Source organism: Musca domestica, unplaced genomic scaffold (assembly GCF_030504385.1).
Source record: "Musca domestica strain aabys unplaced genomic scaffold, Musca_domestica.polishedcontigs.V.1.1 4, whole genome shotgun sequence".
Lineage (NCBI taxonomy): Eukaryota > Metazoa > Arthropoda > Insecta > Diptera > Muscidae > Musca > Musca domestica.
Genome location: NW_026712328.1, coordinates 22695657 through 22717200, shown reverse-complemented (window position 1 = coordinate 22717200; position 21544 = coordinate 22695657). Strand labels below are relative to the sequence as shown.

Here is a 21544-nt window from a genome sequence, read left to right as displayed (position 1 = left end):
TATCAACCGATATTAGGTCTGGCTGGTTACTTTTCCTGTATGAATTGTCAAGCATCTTCTTTCCGAGAGAGTAGGATAGTTTTATTCCATTTTTCAAGGAAACTGTGAAAGGTAAATAGGCCAAAAATCAATTGGGCTAGGGAAAACTTAAATAAAAATGTTTTCAGCCTGATATTTACTAAATACCCCAAAAAAGAAGAAGAAACGTTGCTAGTGATTGCAAAATGAAATTTATCCGTTAAGAATTTGCAAAATCTCAGTAAACGTCAGAAAGAATCTCTAACATATTTTCCAATAAAAATTTACAATAATCGAGTAATCGGACAGACCCATTGAACAAGAAGAATTGCTTGCCATCTTTAACCCTAACTAGTTCTCTTTATTTTAATTCAATTGCAATTGATTAGCAACAAATCTTGTTTTATAATCACTTTATTTCTTGGAATCCCATGAAATTACAATTCATTTCAAAAGAGTGTGGAAGGAAATCTGTGTTACAAACAATCATGCAAAATCAAACTTTCTCCCCTTGGACTTTGCGGCCATTTGTCAATATTCGAATAACATACAATACAGAGAGAAATTGAATCGTTTGCAGGAAATCCGTTAAGCCAATGGGTCATTTAATATCGTTTGTAGGCAAAAAGAGATTTGCAACTCACCCAACCGACTCATAACCATTTAGAGCTTTACAAATGTCGCTAACGCAAAGAAAACGTATACATTACTCTCTATATCTCTAGCCTTATGGGCATGTATGTATGTAAGAATATATATGTGTGTGTGTCTTTGTGTGTCTGAGTTTATGTCCTCCTGCCTTATCGTAGGATTTTCTTGTTTTGTTAAGCTTTTACGGGGTGTCACTTGATGAACACACCGCATAAAATGGCAAAGTAAAGGCAAATAATGGTAACAATATTTGAATATGTCACGATTAGTTCTGAACACAATCGAACTCACACACACGGACGCATGTGATTATTTACAAATGTACAAGCTTTTGCCATTAAGTCCCTTCCTATGGCTAGGGATCGACACGTGCCTGTTGGTTTTCAGTTACATTACGGTACATACATAATTTTATTAATCATATTGAATTACCGACCGAATTGTGTGCCACCAATCAATGTCAAAAGTTCGTATTGATTCCCAGAGAAATGTCGTTCATGTACATTTTATTTGTATGGGGATTCCCATCTGCACTGATTTACAATATATTTTTTATGGTGTTTGTACAACAAAATTGAAATTTGTTGGTTGGACATTCATTGCTGCTAAGCAGTACTGGATTCGAATTTCATATAGTTATTAATCTCTTGTAGCCATTTTCAGACAAAATAGAGTATAAAAGTGCAAAATTTTGTCCAGAATAAAACTCTAGTCGAAAAAGTATGGTCATTATTAAGTTTACACATTTCTTTGATTCATAGACTCATAATAAAATTTGTTATAGAATATTTCTTCCTTTAACACTTTCCCTTGAAAAGCAAGTATTATGTGCGATTTTGGCTCAGATTAGAAACATAGATAATTAAAACTCAAAAACGTAAACATATAATTTCCACTTTTAATATAAAGAATTTCTCGAAAATTATTTCACATGGTTATATGTTTTATTCTGAAACTTACAGTGAAATTTTGGGTAAAATATTTCTAAAACAACGTTTTAGGCAACTTTCATACATCAAATCGAAAAAGGACCGAAAAATAACTTTTAAAGAAATTTAGAAATATTTTCTTGATACGTTTCGGAAAAATTAAAAAATATTTTCTTAATATGTGATGGCAATATATATTTCTTTTTTCCAGCTGACTTGTAGAGAAATGTAATGAAGAGTACTTTTGTCTTTGGCGTCAGACTTCTAAAAAATTTCCTTGGTAGGAGAATTTACAGAAACCCACATAAATGTATTTTTTTTTTTTTTTAATTTCCTGTCTTTCAAGTAAGGCTTACAGTTTTTTTGCATAAGGAGACCAACAGAGTGAGATAAAACAAAACTGCAACAAATTCAAACGCCATAATTTTTAAATGTTTTGTTTTTTTTTTTTTTAATTTTATTGTATGAAACCAAAAAATGTTGGAAATAGCATAAATTTTAGAATAACTTTAGATTTGTTCGAATTGGTCACCTTTGGCACGAATTATGGCCTTCAAACGGCCAATGAAACCATCATACGCTACCCGAATGTGGTTCGGCTGTATTTTGGCCCTTTCCCGGCGAAGCGCTTGCTTGAAGTGATCGACAATTTGGTATTTTTTAGTGCCAACCCTGCTTTCCAAAATACTCCAGACAAAATAGTCCAATGGATTGGTATACGGAGATCTTGGTAGCCACTGTGCGTTGGAAATAAAGCGAGAAACCTCATTTTGTAAACATTCTTGGGTGGCGCGTGCTGAGTGGTGATGGTGCTGAGTCCTATTGGAATGTCCAAGGTCTGCGGCCAAAAAGTTTGCGTGCCCAAGACTTTGATACACCCTCCAGAATATTTTCGCGATAATATTCGGCATTTATTCTGATGCCACGGTCGATTAATACAAGCGGAGAGCGACCATCGGCTGTTATGGCGGCCCACACCATCACCATGGCTGGCGCTTGAGTTCTGGTGGCCAACCGAAGGTGCACATTTTCAGCTGACCTCTTTGACAAGTAAACACTATCATTTTGTTTGTTTAAAAACTGCTGGACAACGAATGTTTTCTCATCGGAGAAAACCAAATTCGACAGTTCCCCACATTCGGCCAAGCGAAGCAGCTCTTTAGCTCTTTTGAGTCTATTCTTTTCCGTTGCGGTATAAGTTCTTGCACTTTTTGGAATTGCAATGGCTTTACTCATTTTCAATATTTGCCGAATGGAATATTACGATATGTTCAGCTGACGAGCCATTTCCCGGCCACTGCGACGCAGTTTTCGATCAAGTCGCTTATTTACTTTTGAACCATTTATGCTGATGTTGGTGTTTTCTGTTTTTTTCCGTCCACTTCCGTGATGTCGGGCTACGCTATCAGTGTCACGATAACGAGCGATGGTACGATGCACAAAATGTTTATTCACATTTAAATGCTGGAGTGCTCTAACGATAGCCACTTGTGAAACCTCATTTTGTAAACATTCTTGGGTGGCGCGTGCTGAGTGGTGATGGTGCTGAGTCCTATTGGAATGTCCAAGGTCTGCGGCCAAAAAGTTTGCGTGCCCAAGACTTTGATACACCCTCCAGAATATTTTCGCCATAATATTCGGCATTTATTCTGATGCCACGGTCGATTAATACAAGCGGAGAGCGACCATCGGCTGTTATGGCGGCCCACACCATCACCATGGCTGGCGCTTGAGTTCTGGTGGCCAACCGAAGGTGCACATTTTCAGCTGACCTCTTTGGCAAGTAAACACTATCATTTTGTTTGTTTAAAAACTGCTGGACAACGAATGTTTTCTCATCGGAGAAAACCAAATTCGACAGTTCCCCACATTCGGCCAAGCGAAGCAGCTCTTTAGCTCTTTTGAGTCTATTCTTTTCAGTTGCGGTATAAGTTCTTGCACTTTTTGGAATTGCAATGGCTTTACTCATTTTCAATATTTGCCGAATGGAATATTACGATATGTTCAGCTGACGAGCCATTTCCCGGCCACTGCGACGCAGTTTTCGATCAAGTCGCTTATTTACTTTTGAACCATTTATGCTGATGTTGGTGTTTTCTGTTTTTTTCCGTCCACTTCCGTGATGTCGGGCTACGCTATCAGTGTCACGATAACGAGCGATGGTACGATGCACAAAATGTTTATTCACATTTAAATGCTGGAGTGCTCTAACGATAGCCACTTGTGGCTTTTGTACGCTTGTAAACAATATAATGAGCTGTCACTGGAATAATTTTAACAGCTGTCGTACGAGTGGTTTAGAAATGGCAGCAGTCTGAGAGTGGCTGCAGTTTTTTCATCTCACTCTGTATTTATTTACTCTTAGAGTGATATATTTGCTGATAGAAATATAAATTTCGGGTAATTTGAGATCAATCTTGATATTCCTGGCTTCTCCACATTATTAATTACGAAAGAGGTATCAGATGTTGCATATTGACGGATTTTTACTGCATATCCAATAGATTAACCTATCAATTGTTCTTTATTGCTTTGTCAAAAATATAATATAAATCCGACTTTTTATTTATTTTATGCCGAATCGGTAGACAGAATATTTTTATTACTTGAAAATTAGTAGAAGAAACTACCCAAAGTTCTAAAAGCTTCGCCAAAAAAATTTTGGTTTATTATTCTCTTAATATAAGTCAGAAGTTCTCACACATCCAATTTTATTTATGTTTAATCTCTGGAATGGATATATTTCATTCTAATTATTTGGTTGTACCTTTTTTTACTTCACAGTTTTTCTGTAGAACATTCTCCAGGGACTTTTTGGTATCAAAAATAACATTTTTATTATAATTTCATTTCACTTATTACCAATGCAAACACATGAGTATTAACTCATTTATATTTAACGCATTAAAAGCCCACATTTATTTAATTAATCATAAAAATGCCATAAATACGTTTGGGCCAATTAAAAAATTTAAAATTATTGTACATATGTACGTCGTTGGTCTGTACTGCTGGTAATTGCAATTAATGTTAATTACGCCACCCGCAATGTACTTACAGGCGATTAAGGAGACCATACTGTTAGCTCTGCTGTTTCTTCTCCTTCGTCTCTGTTACCAACAAATATTTTAATGAAATAATAAATATTTTTAGATTTGTAATTTCCATTTAACAATTTTGTGGTTTTCGGGATGGGTGGCATTATGTCGATATTAATTTCATGGAATATTTTAAGGATTCATTGTTTTTCTCGGGTGGACTTTTTAATGTAAAATTACATTTAAATTCAGATTACATGGCGTTTCCATGGCTTAATGCAGGGGTCTGTTGGTGGTATAAGTAATATTGATTTCATGACATTAATTATACCACCCCATGGTCATTTAAATTGCAAACAATTATACGCCACAATGGGCATATGATTTTTGCGTTACACACAAAGGGAAATTAAGATATTACATATTATTATGATTATTCAATTTAAAATAATTTGTAATATCATTTCTGATGTACATTTAAATTCCATAATTCCCAAATTTATATTTATATTTTCATACCATTACAAAATTAAGTGTAAATGCACAACGTTTTATTGGATCAAATATTTTGCCTTTGAAAATAATTATCTAATTTTCATATTTCATCAAAAACGCAAATCGTTGAGCATTTTTTGGCATATTTCTCTATGCAAATAGCTTACGTCAAATTATAATAACAAAAAAAATATATTAAAAAATTTACACATGCACACACACATATGCAACTCATTGCGAACCATGTGTGCTAAGCTCATTTGCATACCACTGACAAGGTGTGTACGCTCGAGTGTGTGTGTTCTGTGAGCGTTTTCAGCAGGGCATAGTTTTGCCTAAAAATTTCTGTATGCAAATATGCTAAGCTAAGAAGAAAATGTGGAACATTTGAGTAGATGCAAATGAAATGTTTTTTTTTTCTTTTTTACTTTTACATAAATATTTGAGTTTAGAAAAAATATGAAACTTTTACATTGCCTTTTGCTTTCGTAAAATTAGGTAAATCAGAGTCGCTTAATATTTGAAAGTGACAAATTTTCCTCAAAAAAATTGCCAAATATTTTCAGGGCAAGAACCTTTTAGTTTATTTGAATGCTAACGACCCAATAAACATAGGAGAATGTATTTGTTTATAGAACCAAATAGGAAATATTAAATCTCAGCAAAACCTTGAGAGCCACTTAAGCACAAAAACACATTACAAACATACCAACTCTTGCATTACCAGTAGTTTTAAAAATGAAAATGAAGTTAAATTCCTATAAAATTACAAAGCAAAATAACTTACTTTTATAGTTACCAAGTAATAAGTAACGTCGGAACAGAGTATACCATTCGTTAGATCATTTAATGTTAGATCATTTAAATATATTTTGACTTCTGTTATGATTATGCAAATTGTTGACCCTCTATGGTGTAGGTTCCGAGGGAATGGACCAATATTGTCCATTTCGTAGCGGACCTATATAAAGATGTTCTAAATATTTCCATGTGCCATGTTTGGACTATATTGGTTACTTCCTTCAATTTATATGAGATATGTGCTAATTTTAAGAAAATTTTAAAATGGACATGTATCGACTGAAGTACAGTGTGAGATAAAAAAAACTGCAACAAAGTCAAACGCCATAATTTTTACACTTTTTCTTAAATTTTATTGAATGAAAGCAAAAAATGTCGGAAATAGCATCAAATTTTAGAATAGCTTTAGAATTTGTTCGAATTGGTCACGTTTTTCACGAATTATGGCCTTCAAACGGCCAATGAAACCTTCACACGCTGTCCGAATGTTGATCTTCGGTATTTTGGCCCATTCCGGGCGAAGCGCTTCCTTGAGATGATCGACACTTTGGCATTTTTTATTACAAACCCTGCTTTCCAAAATACTCCAGACACAATAGTCTAACGCATTGGTATCCGGAGATTTTGGTGGCCATTGTGCGCTGGAAATGAAGCGAGGAACCTTATTTTGCAACCATTCTTGGGTGGTGTGTTCTGAGTTCAGTTGAAATGTCCAAGGTCTGCGGCCAAAATGTTTGCATGCCCAAGGCTTTAATACACCATCCAGCATACTTTCGCGATAATATTCGGCATTTATTCTGATGCCACGAATGTTTTCTCATGGAAGGAAACCAAAGGGAAGGGATTCGCAGATATATATCATCTTCACAACAAATCTTGTGTTAGCACAAATGTTTGTATGTGTGTCACTGGAAGAGAGTTGGGTGCTTAGTTCGCTTTCTTTGAGCGTTTTGTTTCTCAAAATCATGAATCCTGTGTGAAGCAGGTACCAGAAAATATGGTTCGATCTATCTCTATATTGAGATGTGCCAAGTCTGAATGGAATCGGATGTTAATTTCACGTTTTATGGGTTTCATGGTTACTCAAAATTTTGACTGTTTGTGCGGGAGATACCAGATGGAGTGGACCGATATATTCCACATACACTTCAGATCTAGTGTTAGTAGAAATATTATGAGGTGTCCAATTTTAAGACTATCGTACTCATAAATCATATTTTATGAGAGTTATAATTATTCAATTAGTTGGCCCTTTGTGGGGGAGGTACTTGATGGAGTGGACCGATATTATCCATTTTCTCACCTGACCTAAAACTGCCGCAAATATTAGGATTTGCAAAGATGGAGCATAATCGAATGATCCCTTCTATTTCGGTGCAGTAAAAAATATTTTTTTGAAAATTTCGATCTTTGCCCGTCTCGGAACGCGATCTAATTTTGATAATAATATTACGATGTACCAAGTTTGCGCCAAATCCCTACCAGCCAGGACATCGCTAGATCGACTGCAAATGTACTGAAGCGGATTTGGTCTAAAGAGAACTAAGGTCTAAAACCGTTATTTCGCACGTTTTGACCGTATCAAATGATATATATACCCTCTGTAGCCATATGGCAGAGGGTATAATAATAAAATAAAATGAGTTGCTGATGTAGATATGAGGCTTTTAACAACCATTTACATTCTCTGTCCTTTTTTGTCGAGTTTTAGTCGGCGAATTATTACCACTTATTTTTTTGCCCTTGAAAAGTAAGAGGTTTGTTGGTAGATTTTTAAGAAGTTGCATTTACAGCTCTTGACATCCCCAAAGATTTAATAATGGAATGTATGAAAAGATATATGTGTATGTACATTAAAGAAACTTATATGTTTCGGAAATGAGAGTCTGTGTTTCGCACTAGCTACTTTGCTACGCTCATTTAAAAATGCATCACCCGAAAATTGCGCGAAATAACACGTGGAAAAATATTTTGCTTTGCCACAGCATGATGTATTGGAAAACAAATCCAAGCTGGCAGCAAGGCAAACATCAAGACATCTTGATGTTATTTTGAGTAATTGTTAAATATGTTTTATTGTGTGCGCTTTTTTGTGCAATTTCTTTTGAATTTTTTTATAAATCTTAAGATTTTTGGATTATGGCCAAATGCCATGTTCCAATTACTTTTATGCCGGCCGCTGTTCGCCATTGCGCCTTACAAAACATTGGGTATTATTTTGGCTGAACAATTTGCGTTGAAAAAAAAAATATATTTTGTAATGAAAAAAAAAAATATATAATAATAGAGAAACAGCATCAAACAAATGAAGTGAAAATTGAAACTGAAATGTTAAAAGCAAAATAAATAAAACAACAACAAAAAAATATTTTTGCTGTTAAAATTTTAGTCACAACATAATGCATGATGGCATTTTGTATGATATGTATTCGACCGAAATGAAAATATTAAAACCCCTGCCTTGAATAGTTTTGCTTTTCGAGGGAAATTATAGCCAGACACATGCCACAACATATACACGTACATTCATATTTATATGTATTTACATAAAACAGAAAAACTCCAATAAATATTCGAAAACATGCCAACAAAAACAATCTATATTAAAATTCTCCTGTCATCAGCAACGATGATGATGGTGACGACGACGATGCTGCCGCTGACAGACAACACATAAACGTAAACATTTATTATTATGAAAAATAATTAAATCAATTCGCTGTGTACATGATCATCATCGTCGTTATCATTATGATTGCCATTCAATTATAGCATGAAAGAACGCAAGAAAGTGAAAGAAAAAACAAAAAACATGACCATAAAACAACAAACAATGTTTTAAATCCAAACCAAAAAATAATAACCCCCAAAGGACAAAATCAATCATTTGTGTAACTACGCCACTGTTTCCCATCAACCGGCAACATAACGGAGTCTAATCCTTGTCTCTGTTTGGGCGAGTGCGGGGCGCAATTGAAATCGTTCAGAATGTTTGGTTGTATTTATCAATTATGGGATTGGTAAGTATGAGGCATATTGTTGTTGTTGTTGTTGATTTTCATTTTGTTTTGTTGTGTTTTGCATTTTTTGTGGAAGATTCAACATAAATAAGCATCATCGTTGCCATGCAGGAAAATGCCTGCAATTACGTCCGATGATCAAGGATATTGTTTAAATATTTATTAATTGCTTAATACAACATTTTAGTTGGATATTTTGCTTATTTTTCGTTTTGAGATAAATTAAAAATCTATGTTTAATAAAAATCATTTTTTAGGAAGAAAAAAGTGAACGCATACAAATATGTCAGGCTTATGTACAGCAACTTTTTATACATTTATGTTAACCATTTTTAAAACACACTTTAAGGCGTACTTGCTATCCAAAATGAAAAGCTTTATAGTAAAACATATATAAATATATTTATAGTATAAATGTAATATAATTATAATATATGTATATTATATAGCATTGAACGCCTCTATTTTATAAAGTATAGCGTTTCGTTTTAGTAGAAATTTTACTGGACGCGCATAAAACTCTACTTCAAAAGTGTTCACACACCACATAGTGTTAAGGGTATTATGTCTATGTGCATTTGTTTGTAACATGGAGAAGGAAGCGAGGATCTTCATTGAATCACTTTCGGAGTCGATTTATGCATGTCGGTCTGTCCATCCGTCCGTCTGTCCATGTATTTTTGTGAACAAAACGCAGGTCGCATTTATTATTTGATTGAGATGAAATTTTGCAAACGCTAGTTGTTGGTCCAAGGACGAGCCCTATTGGAATTGGTGAGAATCGGTTAAAACATAGATATAGCTTCCATATATATCTTCAACCGATTTCGGGTTAATTGAGCACAAAATAGCCAATATCAGTCCAAATGACCTGAATTTTAGCAATTTTGACTGAATTCAATCTAGAAGCAAGTACTTCAAATTTGGTGAAAATCGGTTCAGATATAGCTATAGCTTCAACATATATATTTCTTCCGATTTTGGTGTTTTAAGTCCCTCACATGTGTAATATGCACTCCGCAACAATAATCTTTGTTACAAGATTTCAGGTACAGTTCAGAAATAAGTGTTTCAATAATTTTCAAGATCGGTTCAGATTTGGATATTGGTACAATATACATCTTTATCCGATTTCAAGATTTTTGTGTACCAAATGGCTAAATTAAATTTTATTGAATGAAATTTAAAAATGTCGGAAATAACATCACATTTTAGAATAAGTTTAGATTTGTTCGAATGTTTCACCTTTGGCACGAATTATGGCCTTCAAACGGCCAATGAAACCTTCACACGCTGCCCGAATGTTGCTCTTCGGTATTTTGGCCCATTCCCGGCGAAGCGCTTACTTGAGGCGATCGACACTTTGGTATTTTTTAGTGCCAACCTTGCTTTCCAAAATACTCCAGATACAATAGTCCAACGGATTGGTATCTGGAGATTTTGGTGGCCATTGTGGGCAGGAAATGAAACGAGGAACCTCATTTTGTAACCATTCTTGGGTGGCGCGTGCTGAGTGCGGTGGTTTGCGAGCCCAAGGCTTTTATACACCCTCTAGAATATTTTCGGTATTATATTCGGCATTTATTCTGATGCCACGGTCGATTAATATGAGAGGAGTGCGACTATCGGCTGTTATGGCGGCCCACACCATCACCATGGCCTGCGCTTGAGTTCTGGTGGCCAACCGAAGGTGGACATTTTCAGCTGACCTCTTTGGCAAGTAAACACGATCATTTTATTTATTTACAAACTGCTGGACCACTTTTGGCCAAGCGAAGCAACTCTTAGCTCTTTTGAGTCTATTTTCTTTCTGTTGCGGTGTAATTTCTTGCACTTTTTGGAATTTCAATGGCTTTACTCCGAGCTTATTTTTCAATATTTGCCGAATGGAATATTGCGATATGTTCAGCTCATTAGCCATTTTTCGGCCACTGCTGCGACACGGGATTCGATTAAAACGCTTGTTTATTTTTCTAACCTATTCCGCTGATGTTGCTGATTTCTTCCAAAATATTTATTCACATTTAAAATATTTATTCAAAATTTAAATACTGGAGTGCTCTAACGATAGCCACTTGTGGTTTTCCAGCCAAATATAAAGAAATCAAACTATCACGCTTGAATTCCATCACGAAAATGTGTTTTCTGGAAAATTCTCACCAAAATGCTTGTACGCTTATAAACAATATAATATCTGGAATGATTTAAACAGCTGTCGAACGAGTGTCTTAGAAATGACAGCTGACAATATAAACCCAAATATCAAATATTTACATTTTTTATTTAATAAAGTAGCTTCCTCCCCCACTAACTGTGAACGTTTTGATTCTTTTCACTTGACCTTTCATCTACATTAGATCTAGTGTGAATATGTGACAGATCGGTCCACTCCTCATATAGAATCAATATTTTTTGTAACCATAATTCTCATAAAAATTGAAACAAGTCAGCGATTTTCTTGAAACTTTAAACCATAGACCTGATTGAATATAGAACTTATCGGTCCACTCCTTTTGTTACCTCAACCACAATTGGTCGCAATTATTTCTCAATCTTTATATATCACAATATTTCTACCAGCTATAGATCTGCTGTAGATATGGGATATACTCATCCCTCCCTCCGTTTTAATACACTCACTAATAACTATTAGCCATTTGAAAGTTTAATCCTTTTCCCAGCCAGCCATCCAGCTAGATAATGCGAAACCAATCAACTTCATGCCACACGGAGTTCCTTCCATTGTATTGGCTTATGCTGAATAAGCAACTTTTATTGCTGCCGTTTTGTGGTGCATGTGAATGGCTCGATTGCTTAAACTTAACTAAAGTGTAAACGGCAACTGTGCATCAGATCGTATTTGTATCTGTGAGTGTGTGTGTTCATTGCTGGTACAATGTCGCCGGTGATTTGTTCCCTGCTGTAGGTCTTTGTTAGAGTTTAATCAATTAAAAGCAATTAAGTGGGCACAAATGGTCGGTCACCGTCATCGGCATCGCTGTCGTTGTCGTTGTTGTCGCCGTTGTTCTATAAATGGCCGCCACACTCAGGTACTGCAGTAAAGCCACGACAACAGAACAGTTAACGTATTGTTGTAGGTCATTCATTTGATGCAATTACAGTAGTCATTAAGGTCTGTGTATGCACCCTTTATGGCTAGGTGGCTGGATGGGTGTTGGTTTTTTTCTCTGCATAGAGAATGGGGAATTGCTTGACAAATTGGCTGTTTACATTGAGTTTTTGTGAAAAATGAGGCAGGGGTTATAGGGAGCAGTAAAGAGAACTACAATTTTCCTACATGTTTTAGCTACTATGATAATCATTTGTCTAGCTTTATGTGTTTGTTTTCTTTTCAATATTTTTTATATAATTAACTGTGTCGGAGAATGATTTCCATTATTTAAGCACAAACAACTAGCAATGACCTAGATTCTCCGTAAAACTAAATTTTTGTTTACTAATTATTTGCGTTTTTCTCTCTTCTTCTCATTTACAGGTTAGAAGCGCCCCCGCTGTTTTCAGCGGCCACCATGGACGCCAAGAAATTGCAACAGCTACAACAATCACAAAATGTTCAAAAGAAAATACCATTGGCCTATCAAACTAACATAGCCGACTATCGGACCGCCACCCATTCACCAGTCTTCCAGCAGCAACAACAACAGCATCATCATCAACAGCAACATGGCAACTATCACATGTCCAGTGCTCATATGAACAGTGGTAGTGCCGGTCATTATCAGCAAAGTCCCACAACAACTTCATCGAGTGGTGGCGGACCGCTCTCACCCATTGACATCCAGCCACAGGCCAGCAAATTGCTGCTGAAGCATCAATTGCAAAATTCTGGCAGCGGTGGCAGTTCCATTCAAAGTTCACCATATCATCAGGCCTCGATATCATCGGGCTATCCCACCAGCAGTGGTGGCGGCACGGATCAGCTGTATCAATCTCCACCGGAGCGTACATATATGCAAGCTGCCGGCCGATTGGGATCAAGCAATGCAACGTCGATGGCCTTGCAGCAGCAATATCAGCAAATGCAACAGGCTAAGTTACAGGCCCAGATAGCTTCCCAAAATGAGGCCATACAACAACAGCAACAGAGAAATTTTGCCATGCGTCAAGCCATGAATTCAGCTGTGCCACAGGGTCACTATCACATGTCACAACAACAGCAGCAGCAGCAACAACAGTCAACGGCATCACAACAACAGCATCGGGCACCACCATCTTCATTGAATTTAACCAATCAATTTCAGCCAGCCTCAGGACCCCTGAAGGTCAATCAGCAAAATTCACAAAAATCCTCCCAGCAATATCAGCAACAACAACAGCAGCAGCAACAGCAACAACAACAACAGCAGCAGCAGCAGCAGGAACAAATCTATGGTCATCACCAACACTCCCAACACTCAGCCCAGCCAGTGTTCCAACAAATGCATCATCATGCCTTGCAACATCGTTCCAAATCCGACTTACAAACACCCGGCAGCAATGACCAGAGTCCAATCTACATCCAACAAAATCATCCTGGCCATGTGGTCAATCAGGCAGTGCAAACACAAATATCCACAGTGGCCAAGGCCACAACCATAACAAAAACACCCAGCTCAGAAGATTCCTCATCGGCCTCGGCCAAAAGTCCCACACATGCTCCATTGGATCGCAAAAAATCAGCTGGCAGCTCTAACTCTCAAGCGCAGGCTTTGAAATCGCCCATAACCAAGAGGCCACCCAACTCGCCGGTTACCATTTCTGGTTGGCTGTACAAACAGGGATCGGATGGCCTTAAGGTCTGGCGCAAACGTTGGTTTGTATTGGCCGAATACTGTCTCTACTACTACAAAAGTCCCGACGAGGAAAAAGTCTTGGGTTCGATTCTCTTGCCCTCCTACAAGGTGTCGGCCTGCTTGCCAGAGGATAAGATCTATCGGAAATTTGCTTTCAAATGTGAGCATCAAAACATGCGCACCTATTGGTTGGCAGCCGAAAATGCCGAGTCCATGGTTCAATGGGTTAGGGCTTTAAGTGCCGCCACCATGATGCAAGCCCATGGCAGTGCCGGGGATTCATCGGAACATCCCAGTGGTTCATCGTCGGTCAATCACAGTGGTGAAAATTCCGATTCTGGTATTAATACCCTACAAAGTAAAATGTCTGGCCAGGGCCAGGTAACACCAGCTTCAGATAATGGCGGTGGTGTTACGGCATCCAGCAGCAATAGCGGAGGAGGAGCTCAGCCTTTGTATGCCAATGCTCCACCCAAACCAAGGCGCATTACAGACGGTGGTTATTCCTCACCATCTCCCGAACATTCAGTCGATAATGAACGTACCCGATCGAGTCAACCACAAACGACTAGTCGCCGAAGCGGTATCATGTCACCCACATTGCAACAAATGCAACAACATCAATATCAACAGCAGCAGCAACAACAACAACAACAACGATCACAACACCATGCCATTTATGACACCCGAACGGGTAATGTTTCATCAGCCATACGTATACCCCAGGGCCAGGCGAACTACAATTTGGATAATCTGGAATCCCAATATCAACAACAACTAACACTGAGTCCCGAAGAGTATCCCTCCTCGCCCCTCGGCAGTCCTTCCCAGTATATGGATGCTCAAATGGAGCAGCAAATTATGCAGCTGCAACAACAACGTATGGCCGTCGATGATATCTATGGCGAACGTGAATTGTATATGCAACGTTTAATTCAGCAACGTTATCCTCCAAACATGGCCGGTTACGGAGCTGCGGAGCGTAGAACTCCCGATGCTTATGGCCGTTCGAAGAATCGTCTATTCTCCGACTATGAAGATATTTATAATTTGACAGCGGCTGAGACAGCAGCCCAGGCAGCTCTACTACAGGAGGCGGCGAGTTATCGCCGACCATTGTCACCGCCCAGCTATGAAGATAATAAATATTTGCCAACAGTTCCATCTCGCTACACACCCAATCATTTGGAGGTAAGTCGATGAGATTGTGAAAAATTGTTAATGAAAAGAATTTAAAAAGTTGTTTAGGAGAAACTTTTCTCTTCTTTAAATCTCCTTATGTTTTTATATATAAGCCGTGATAGCCTCACTCAGTATGTTTTACCTTCGAAGTCAGGGAGCAGGAGGTCCTTCCAAATTGTTTCATTTTCTCGGAGAGAGTGTAGTGCAAAGGGCCACCTAATACATTGACTAAGACAATCGATACAAAGTTCAGTTTGAATGTCTGGTACTCGAATGGTGAATAGACTGGACAATTCGAAAGAAAACGAAAAATTTTTCATTGAAAAAAATTTACTCGAATGTAACTGGTAAAAAAAGAGAAATTATCGAATTTTTGGTACGAGTTTTACGTTCCTTCAACACTATTTTCTTTTAAGGAATCACAAAACAAAATTCGTAAAAACTGAAAAGTGTATTGTCATACTGTTTTCAAAAGTAGTCTTCTTTTCCGGCCATATATATATGGCTTGGTACCACGGTACCACAGTGAAACCAGCAGCACCCTTTGTTTGCTGTTATAGATTGAATAGATTTTGCAGCTTTGTATTTTTCTTCATTTGTAAAATATGAGTAAAGTGCATTTATTTCGCAGTGTCTTAATACCGAAATGCATAACTATTTTTCTACAATTTATACAAAACTTAGTACTATTGAATAGGATTCTTACACTTGGTACACATTTCCAAAAACACCAACTTTTATCAACCCTATTTCCACGAATTGATTTTTATACCAAATTTCAAGTTTTTACCACTATCGCTTAACATAATTTCAAACAGTACCAAATATAGGGCATTTTAGTACTTATGATACATGTATTTTTCGAAAAACCCATCTTGGAAAGGAGGGTATATTTACTTTGTCATTCCGTTTGTAACATCCCTAAATATTCATCGTAGACCCCAAAAAATATATATATTCATAATCAGCATAAAATTCTAATTCGATTTAACTATGTATGTCTGTATGTCTGTCTGTTGAAATCACGATACAACCCATATTATTAGACGGATACCTTCACAATTTGGCACAAGAATTTGTATTGTGCCTAGGATGGTTGGTTCATAATAGGTTCTAGCCCGGTGGCAAAACATTAAATATTTAGTTCTACGTTTTTCTAAAGCGCACATATTGCTATACCCACCGATGTTCCGAATTTTGATAATCCTAGTCACATTTACCCACATAGTTGTTTCAAATTTGGTATTTTAGAAGATTTGATAGATGACAATCCTTAAAGCATACAATTACCTATAGGGGCCTGTTATGGTATGGCCCCATATAACGGCCTCACTCACTTTATGGGTTTTTGCTAAATTTAACTGCATTATGCAAACGGTCTTACTGGTATATGAAGTTTAAAGTGAAACACGTAAAACTGTGAATTCAGATACTTTTATACAAGAATGTTTTTTTTACCCTAGGATGGAGGGCATTGGAAGTTCGGCCCGCCCGAACCTAATGTTTTTTTACTTGTTTTATTTACAAATTTTAAGATACCAGCTCTGTTGGTTCGCCCAAATTCATATTGTTCCAAATTTAGTACCATATAGTATAGATAAGTATGAATTTCCAAAACAACCCACAAGCCTCAATTCTACAATGCAACAGTAATCTTGATTCCAAATTCCAGATTTCCATCTCTATCATTTCACCCAAATCCAAATTATACCAATTTTAGTACCATTTGGTACATATAAGTACATATTTCTTAAACTACCTCCATCTTCCTACACTCCGACAGTAATCTTATTTCGAGATTTCAGGATACTAGCTCTATTGGTTCGTCCATGTCCATATTGCAGCAAATTTAGTACATATATGTACAAATTTCCAAAACTTCCTACATAACCCAAACCTAAACTATTAATTTCAAATTTCAGGATACCTCCGCTAAATTTAGTACATTTTAGAAGATATAAGTACAATTTTCAATAACTACCATTCAATCCAGTTGAAATCTTAATTCCAAATTACAGGATTCTAAGTCTAACCGTTCTCCCAAAAATTAAATTTTACCAAATTCAGTACCATTTAGTACAGATTAGTACGAATTTCCAAAAAATACCTGCATACCTCATACCTCCTACAATGCAACAGTAATCTTGGGTCCAAATTTAAGAATTCCAGCTCTATCAGTTCATCCAAATCAAAATGATACCAAATTTAGTACCATTTAGTACCTTTTTCCTCTATATCCCAATCCTACACTCCGCCAGCAATGTCAATTTCAAATTTCAGAATTCCTCCAAATTCAAATTGTAACAAATTTAGTACCGTTTAGTACTTTTGGTATACATGATTACATAATTTCAAAACTACCTTATCTTACATCGACCCTACTCCTTGATTCTCTAACCGTTCACATGATACGAAATGGTACGAAATGTAGTACATTTTAGTACTTTTTGTGCTCTTATAATGTGAATTTTAAAACCCCTTTGGTACATCCGTCGTCAGTGACCCCCATTCCAAATTGAAAAGTTCTAGTTCACCCCAAATTACAAGATTCTAGCTTCAGCAGTTTCGTCTGGGTGTTGATGAATCGTTACGACAGTCAGACGGTCAGTCAGTCAGTCAATTACCTTATTCTTTTATTAATATAGATTCGCAAATATTACCGACTTTTCAAAAATATTTATAAAAAATAAAAATCGTGTTATAAAATATTATCAGATTATTTGTAAGGATCCTTAAGAAAATATGTATATTAGGAAACCTGCACGTATCCTTCAAAAATTCAAATCATAAGACTTCGATGCTCTACAACTTGGTCTTTTTTATCGACAATTGTCACTCCGAAGATCTAAAAACATTCCTTAGAAAATAATCAACTTATTCCTCAATCTTGCTTAGAGAATTTTTTTAACAAATGTGGATACAAAACTCTTTTTGATAAAAAAATGTGTCCATAAATTAGAAAAGAGAACATCACAAAATGCACAAATTACTGCCTTTTGTGATCAGAGACTGAAGTAATGATATAATTATATCCATTATGTATCCTCAAAAAAAGTCTAAGCATTATAACTTTGTATCTGCCTAACAACACTTCCATGCAACACTGAGGCCATGAAAATTAAAAAAAAATGGTTAGCATTATTTTCACATTTTTATTCGAAACAAATAATATACAAAATGTTCCCCTGATGTCCGCCATTCCAACCCAAAAAACTTTTCCATATTTCATGCTGTGCCAAACATTTGTATCCCACCAAATATGACATTGTTTTACAAACTGTTAAAACAAAATCATACTCAACATGTTTTGGAAATAGAATTAAAGCTAATAAGAACCTGGTGGGCACGAACAAGCCAACCAACCAGCCAGCCAGCCAAGATTCGCGCCAACTATTGTATGTCTGTCACTTAATGGTGTTCTGTTCGGTGTTAACCTCATCCGACCTCATACCGCCTCATACTAACCAGCAACCACTTCCATATGCTAAAATTGTTTGGTTGCACGCATCCACGTGTGTGTGTGTGTGAGTGAGTGAGTGGATGAATGCTAGTGCTTCATGTTGGCCTATTTCCTTCGGGCATATACAACATATATCAGGTGATAGTGTAAGTGTGAGTGAGAAAGTGGGTGTTTGCGTGTGTGTGTCTCAGTTGGGAGGGGTAGTTGGGGGCTTTGTATCCTTTGCGGGTTTTTGTTATGCAATATCAAGCATTTTGTCCTGGTTCCTTTTTAAGGTAGGTAGCAACATTTCTAAGGTGTCATCCATTGTAGCATAAAAAAATTGTAGAAAAGAGGGAGCAAAGAAGATTGTTTGGTGGTTTATCACAGTAAACCCCGAGGGTTTTATTTTGTCGGAATTGTTGGAATGTATTTTATTTCACTTTTTTCTATGGATTTTTTAAGGTGGTTTGGCTTTAGAAAGTGCATTGAGGATTAGATTCGAATTTTTCGCTTTCGCTGTATATGTTACCAAATCCCTTGTTGAGGGATCAAGATGTTAAATTTCACTTTGAATTAATTTTAAATAAAAGTAAGTCAAGAATAATATGAAAATATGTTGTATAAAACATCCTACAGTGAACAATTCAATTCAAATTTTGTCTTTGAAGTGATGAAAGTTATGTGTGTATGTTAGTAAAGAAATGTGTTGCATATTTTTAGGTGTTAATAAACTAAAATTTGCTCCTTTTTGATTACAGTTACAATTTTTAAACGGAAAAGCACAAGTCGTAATAAAGAGTTGATAAATGTTCTGTTCCAGATTTTAATTTTGCAATTTGTTCGATATCATAAAGGGTTATTGTAGTAAAATGTTTTACATTCCTGCAGTTCTGGAACAGAGCAAAAGGTAGAAAAAAAGTTAAGTGCCGTTTTGAAATTTTAACTTCATGGATTTTTTACTTTATTCTACTTTCAATCAAAATCTTTTATATTTAAGATTTCTTAGCATACTTTTAAGAGCTCCAAAATGTTGTAATGGTAAAAGAAACACAATAAATGAACTATATACATACAATATTATTTAGTATTTATACTATAATTATGTTATGCTTACACTACAGGGTGAGATTAAAAAACTGCAACCTACAGCTGTTAAAATTATCCCTATGACAGCTCATTATATGGTTTACAAGCATACAAAAGCATTTTGGTGACAATTTTCCAGAATAAAGTTATTCGTGATGGAATTCAAGCGAGATAGTGTGATTTCTTTATATTTGGCTGGAAAACCACAAGTGGCTATCGTTAGAGCATTCCACCATTTAAATGTGAATAAATCTTTTGTGTCTCGTACCATCGCTCGTTGTCGTGATACTGGTAGCGTAGCCCGTCTTCAAGGAAGTGGTCGAAAGAAAACTGCAACATCAGCAGAAATGGTTCGAAAAGTAAAGAAGCGACTTGATCGAAACCTGCGTCGCAGTGGCCGAAAAATGGCTCGTGAGCTGAACATATCGCAGTATTCCATTCGGCAAATATTCAAAAATGAGCTCGGGGTAAAGCCATTTAAATTCCAAAAAGTGAAAGAACTTACATCGCAACAGAAAGAAAATAGACTCAAAAGAGCTAAAGAGTTGCTTCGCTAGACCGAAAACATTCGTTGTCCAGCAGTTTGTAAACAAACAAAACATCGTGTTTACTTGTCAAACAGGTCAGCTGAAAATGTGCACCTTCGGTTAGCCACCAGAACTCAAGCGCCGGCCATGGTGATGGTGTGGGCCGCCATAACAGCCGATGGTCGCTCTCCGCTCGTATTAATCGACCGTGTATTAAAGCCTTCAGCACGCAAACATTTTGGCCGCAGACCTTGGACATTCCAACTCAGCGCCATCGCATTTAGCACGCGCCACCCCATGAATGGTTACATAATGAGGTTCCTCGCTTTATTTGCAGCGCACAATGGCCACTAAAATCTCAGGATACCAATCCGTTGTACTATTGTGTCTGTAGTATTTTGAAAAGCAAGGCTGTCGATCACCTTAAGCAAGCGCTTCGCCGGGAATGGGCCAAAACACCGCAAAGCAACATTCGGGCAGCGCGTGACGCTTTCATTGACCATTTGGAGCCCATAATTGGTGCCAAAGGTGATCAAGCCGAACAAATCTAAACTCATTCTAAAATTTGATGCTATTTCCGATATTTTTTGCTTTCATTTAATAAATTGAAAAAAAAAATGTAAAAATGATGGCGTTTAACTTTGTTGCAGTCTTTTATCTCATCCTGCATATTTGGTATTGGGTGAAGGAATTGACATAAAATTCTGATATTTGATATTTAGATTACTGATGGTATTTGTGTTTGAGATTTGGCGGTGGTTTGGAAACGACTTCTATATTTGTACGAAAAGTACTAATTGGTACCAAAATTTGTATTGGTTGATGGGATTTGATACTGAGGTCTCTGTTGATATGAGTTTGGAAGTACGTACTTATTGTAAAATAAAGAAAGTAAATTCGTGCAATAATATGTACACAATTTTAAAAAAAAATATTCATTTGACAACATATATACGTGTAAATCCATTATTCATACACAAATCAGAGATGGGAATCTATTTTGTATGCAGTGCTTATTTGAAATGACTTTACCTTCTAAATTTTCCATATACGTACTATAGTTGTTCGAAAAGTACTTAATTGAACTATATTGGGTATTGGGTGAATGGATAGAGCTGGAATCCCGAAATGTTCTATTGAGGTCTCTGTTGGTATCAGGGATTGAGATAAAGAGGTGGTTTCGGAAATGTGTGGTATAATTGACCGAATAGTACTGACCGATACTATATTTGATATTAGGATTGAAATAAAATTGTGAAATTTGATATTTAGATTACTGCTGGTATCTGTGCGTTGAAATTTTAAGGTGGACTTTTTGCTGACGAAGAAGCTGGCAATTGCTAATATACAATAAAAATATGTGTAAACTAGACTTAGGCATTATTGTTTTTTTCAGAAGTGGCTGCATTTTCTTGAGCAGCATATTGTTGATGTACTTCAAGTCGTCTTCCAGGCCAGGGCCAGGCTCACATAATAATATTATTCATTTTAATTCTTAACATTGACTTATCAATTTCTTCTGTATTGCTACATTGGCTAAGAAAACGGAAAGAACCAAACTC

The 21544-nt window shown here is 36.5% G+C and overlaps 1 protein-coding gene across 9 annotated transcripts in view; it reads left to right on the top strand.

The window, feature by feature from the left end:
* Positions 1-21544, top strand: part of LOC101897407 (uncharacterized) — a 166088-nt gene that overhangs the window by 96208 nt on the left and 48336 nt on the right. For 7 of the 9 annotated variants that reach the window (XM_059126922.1, XM_005183511.4, XM_059126921.1 and 4 more), the window contains exons 2-3: positions 8705-8952; positions 12449-14936. In XM_059126922.1, the coding sequence (XP_058982905.1) occupies positions 8921-8952; positions 12449-14936 (2520 nt within the window). In that variant the 5' untranslated portion in view covers positions 8705-8920. Of the gene's footprint in view, positions 1-8487; positions 8953-12448; positions 14937-21544 lie in introns of all 9 variants that reach the window. The other 2 variants (XM_059126918.1, XM_020036741.2) reach the window with 2 other exon arrangements.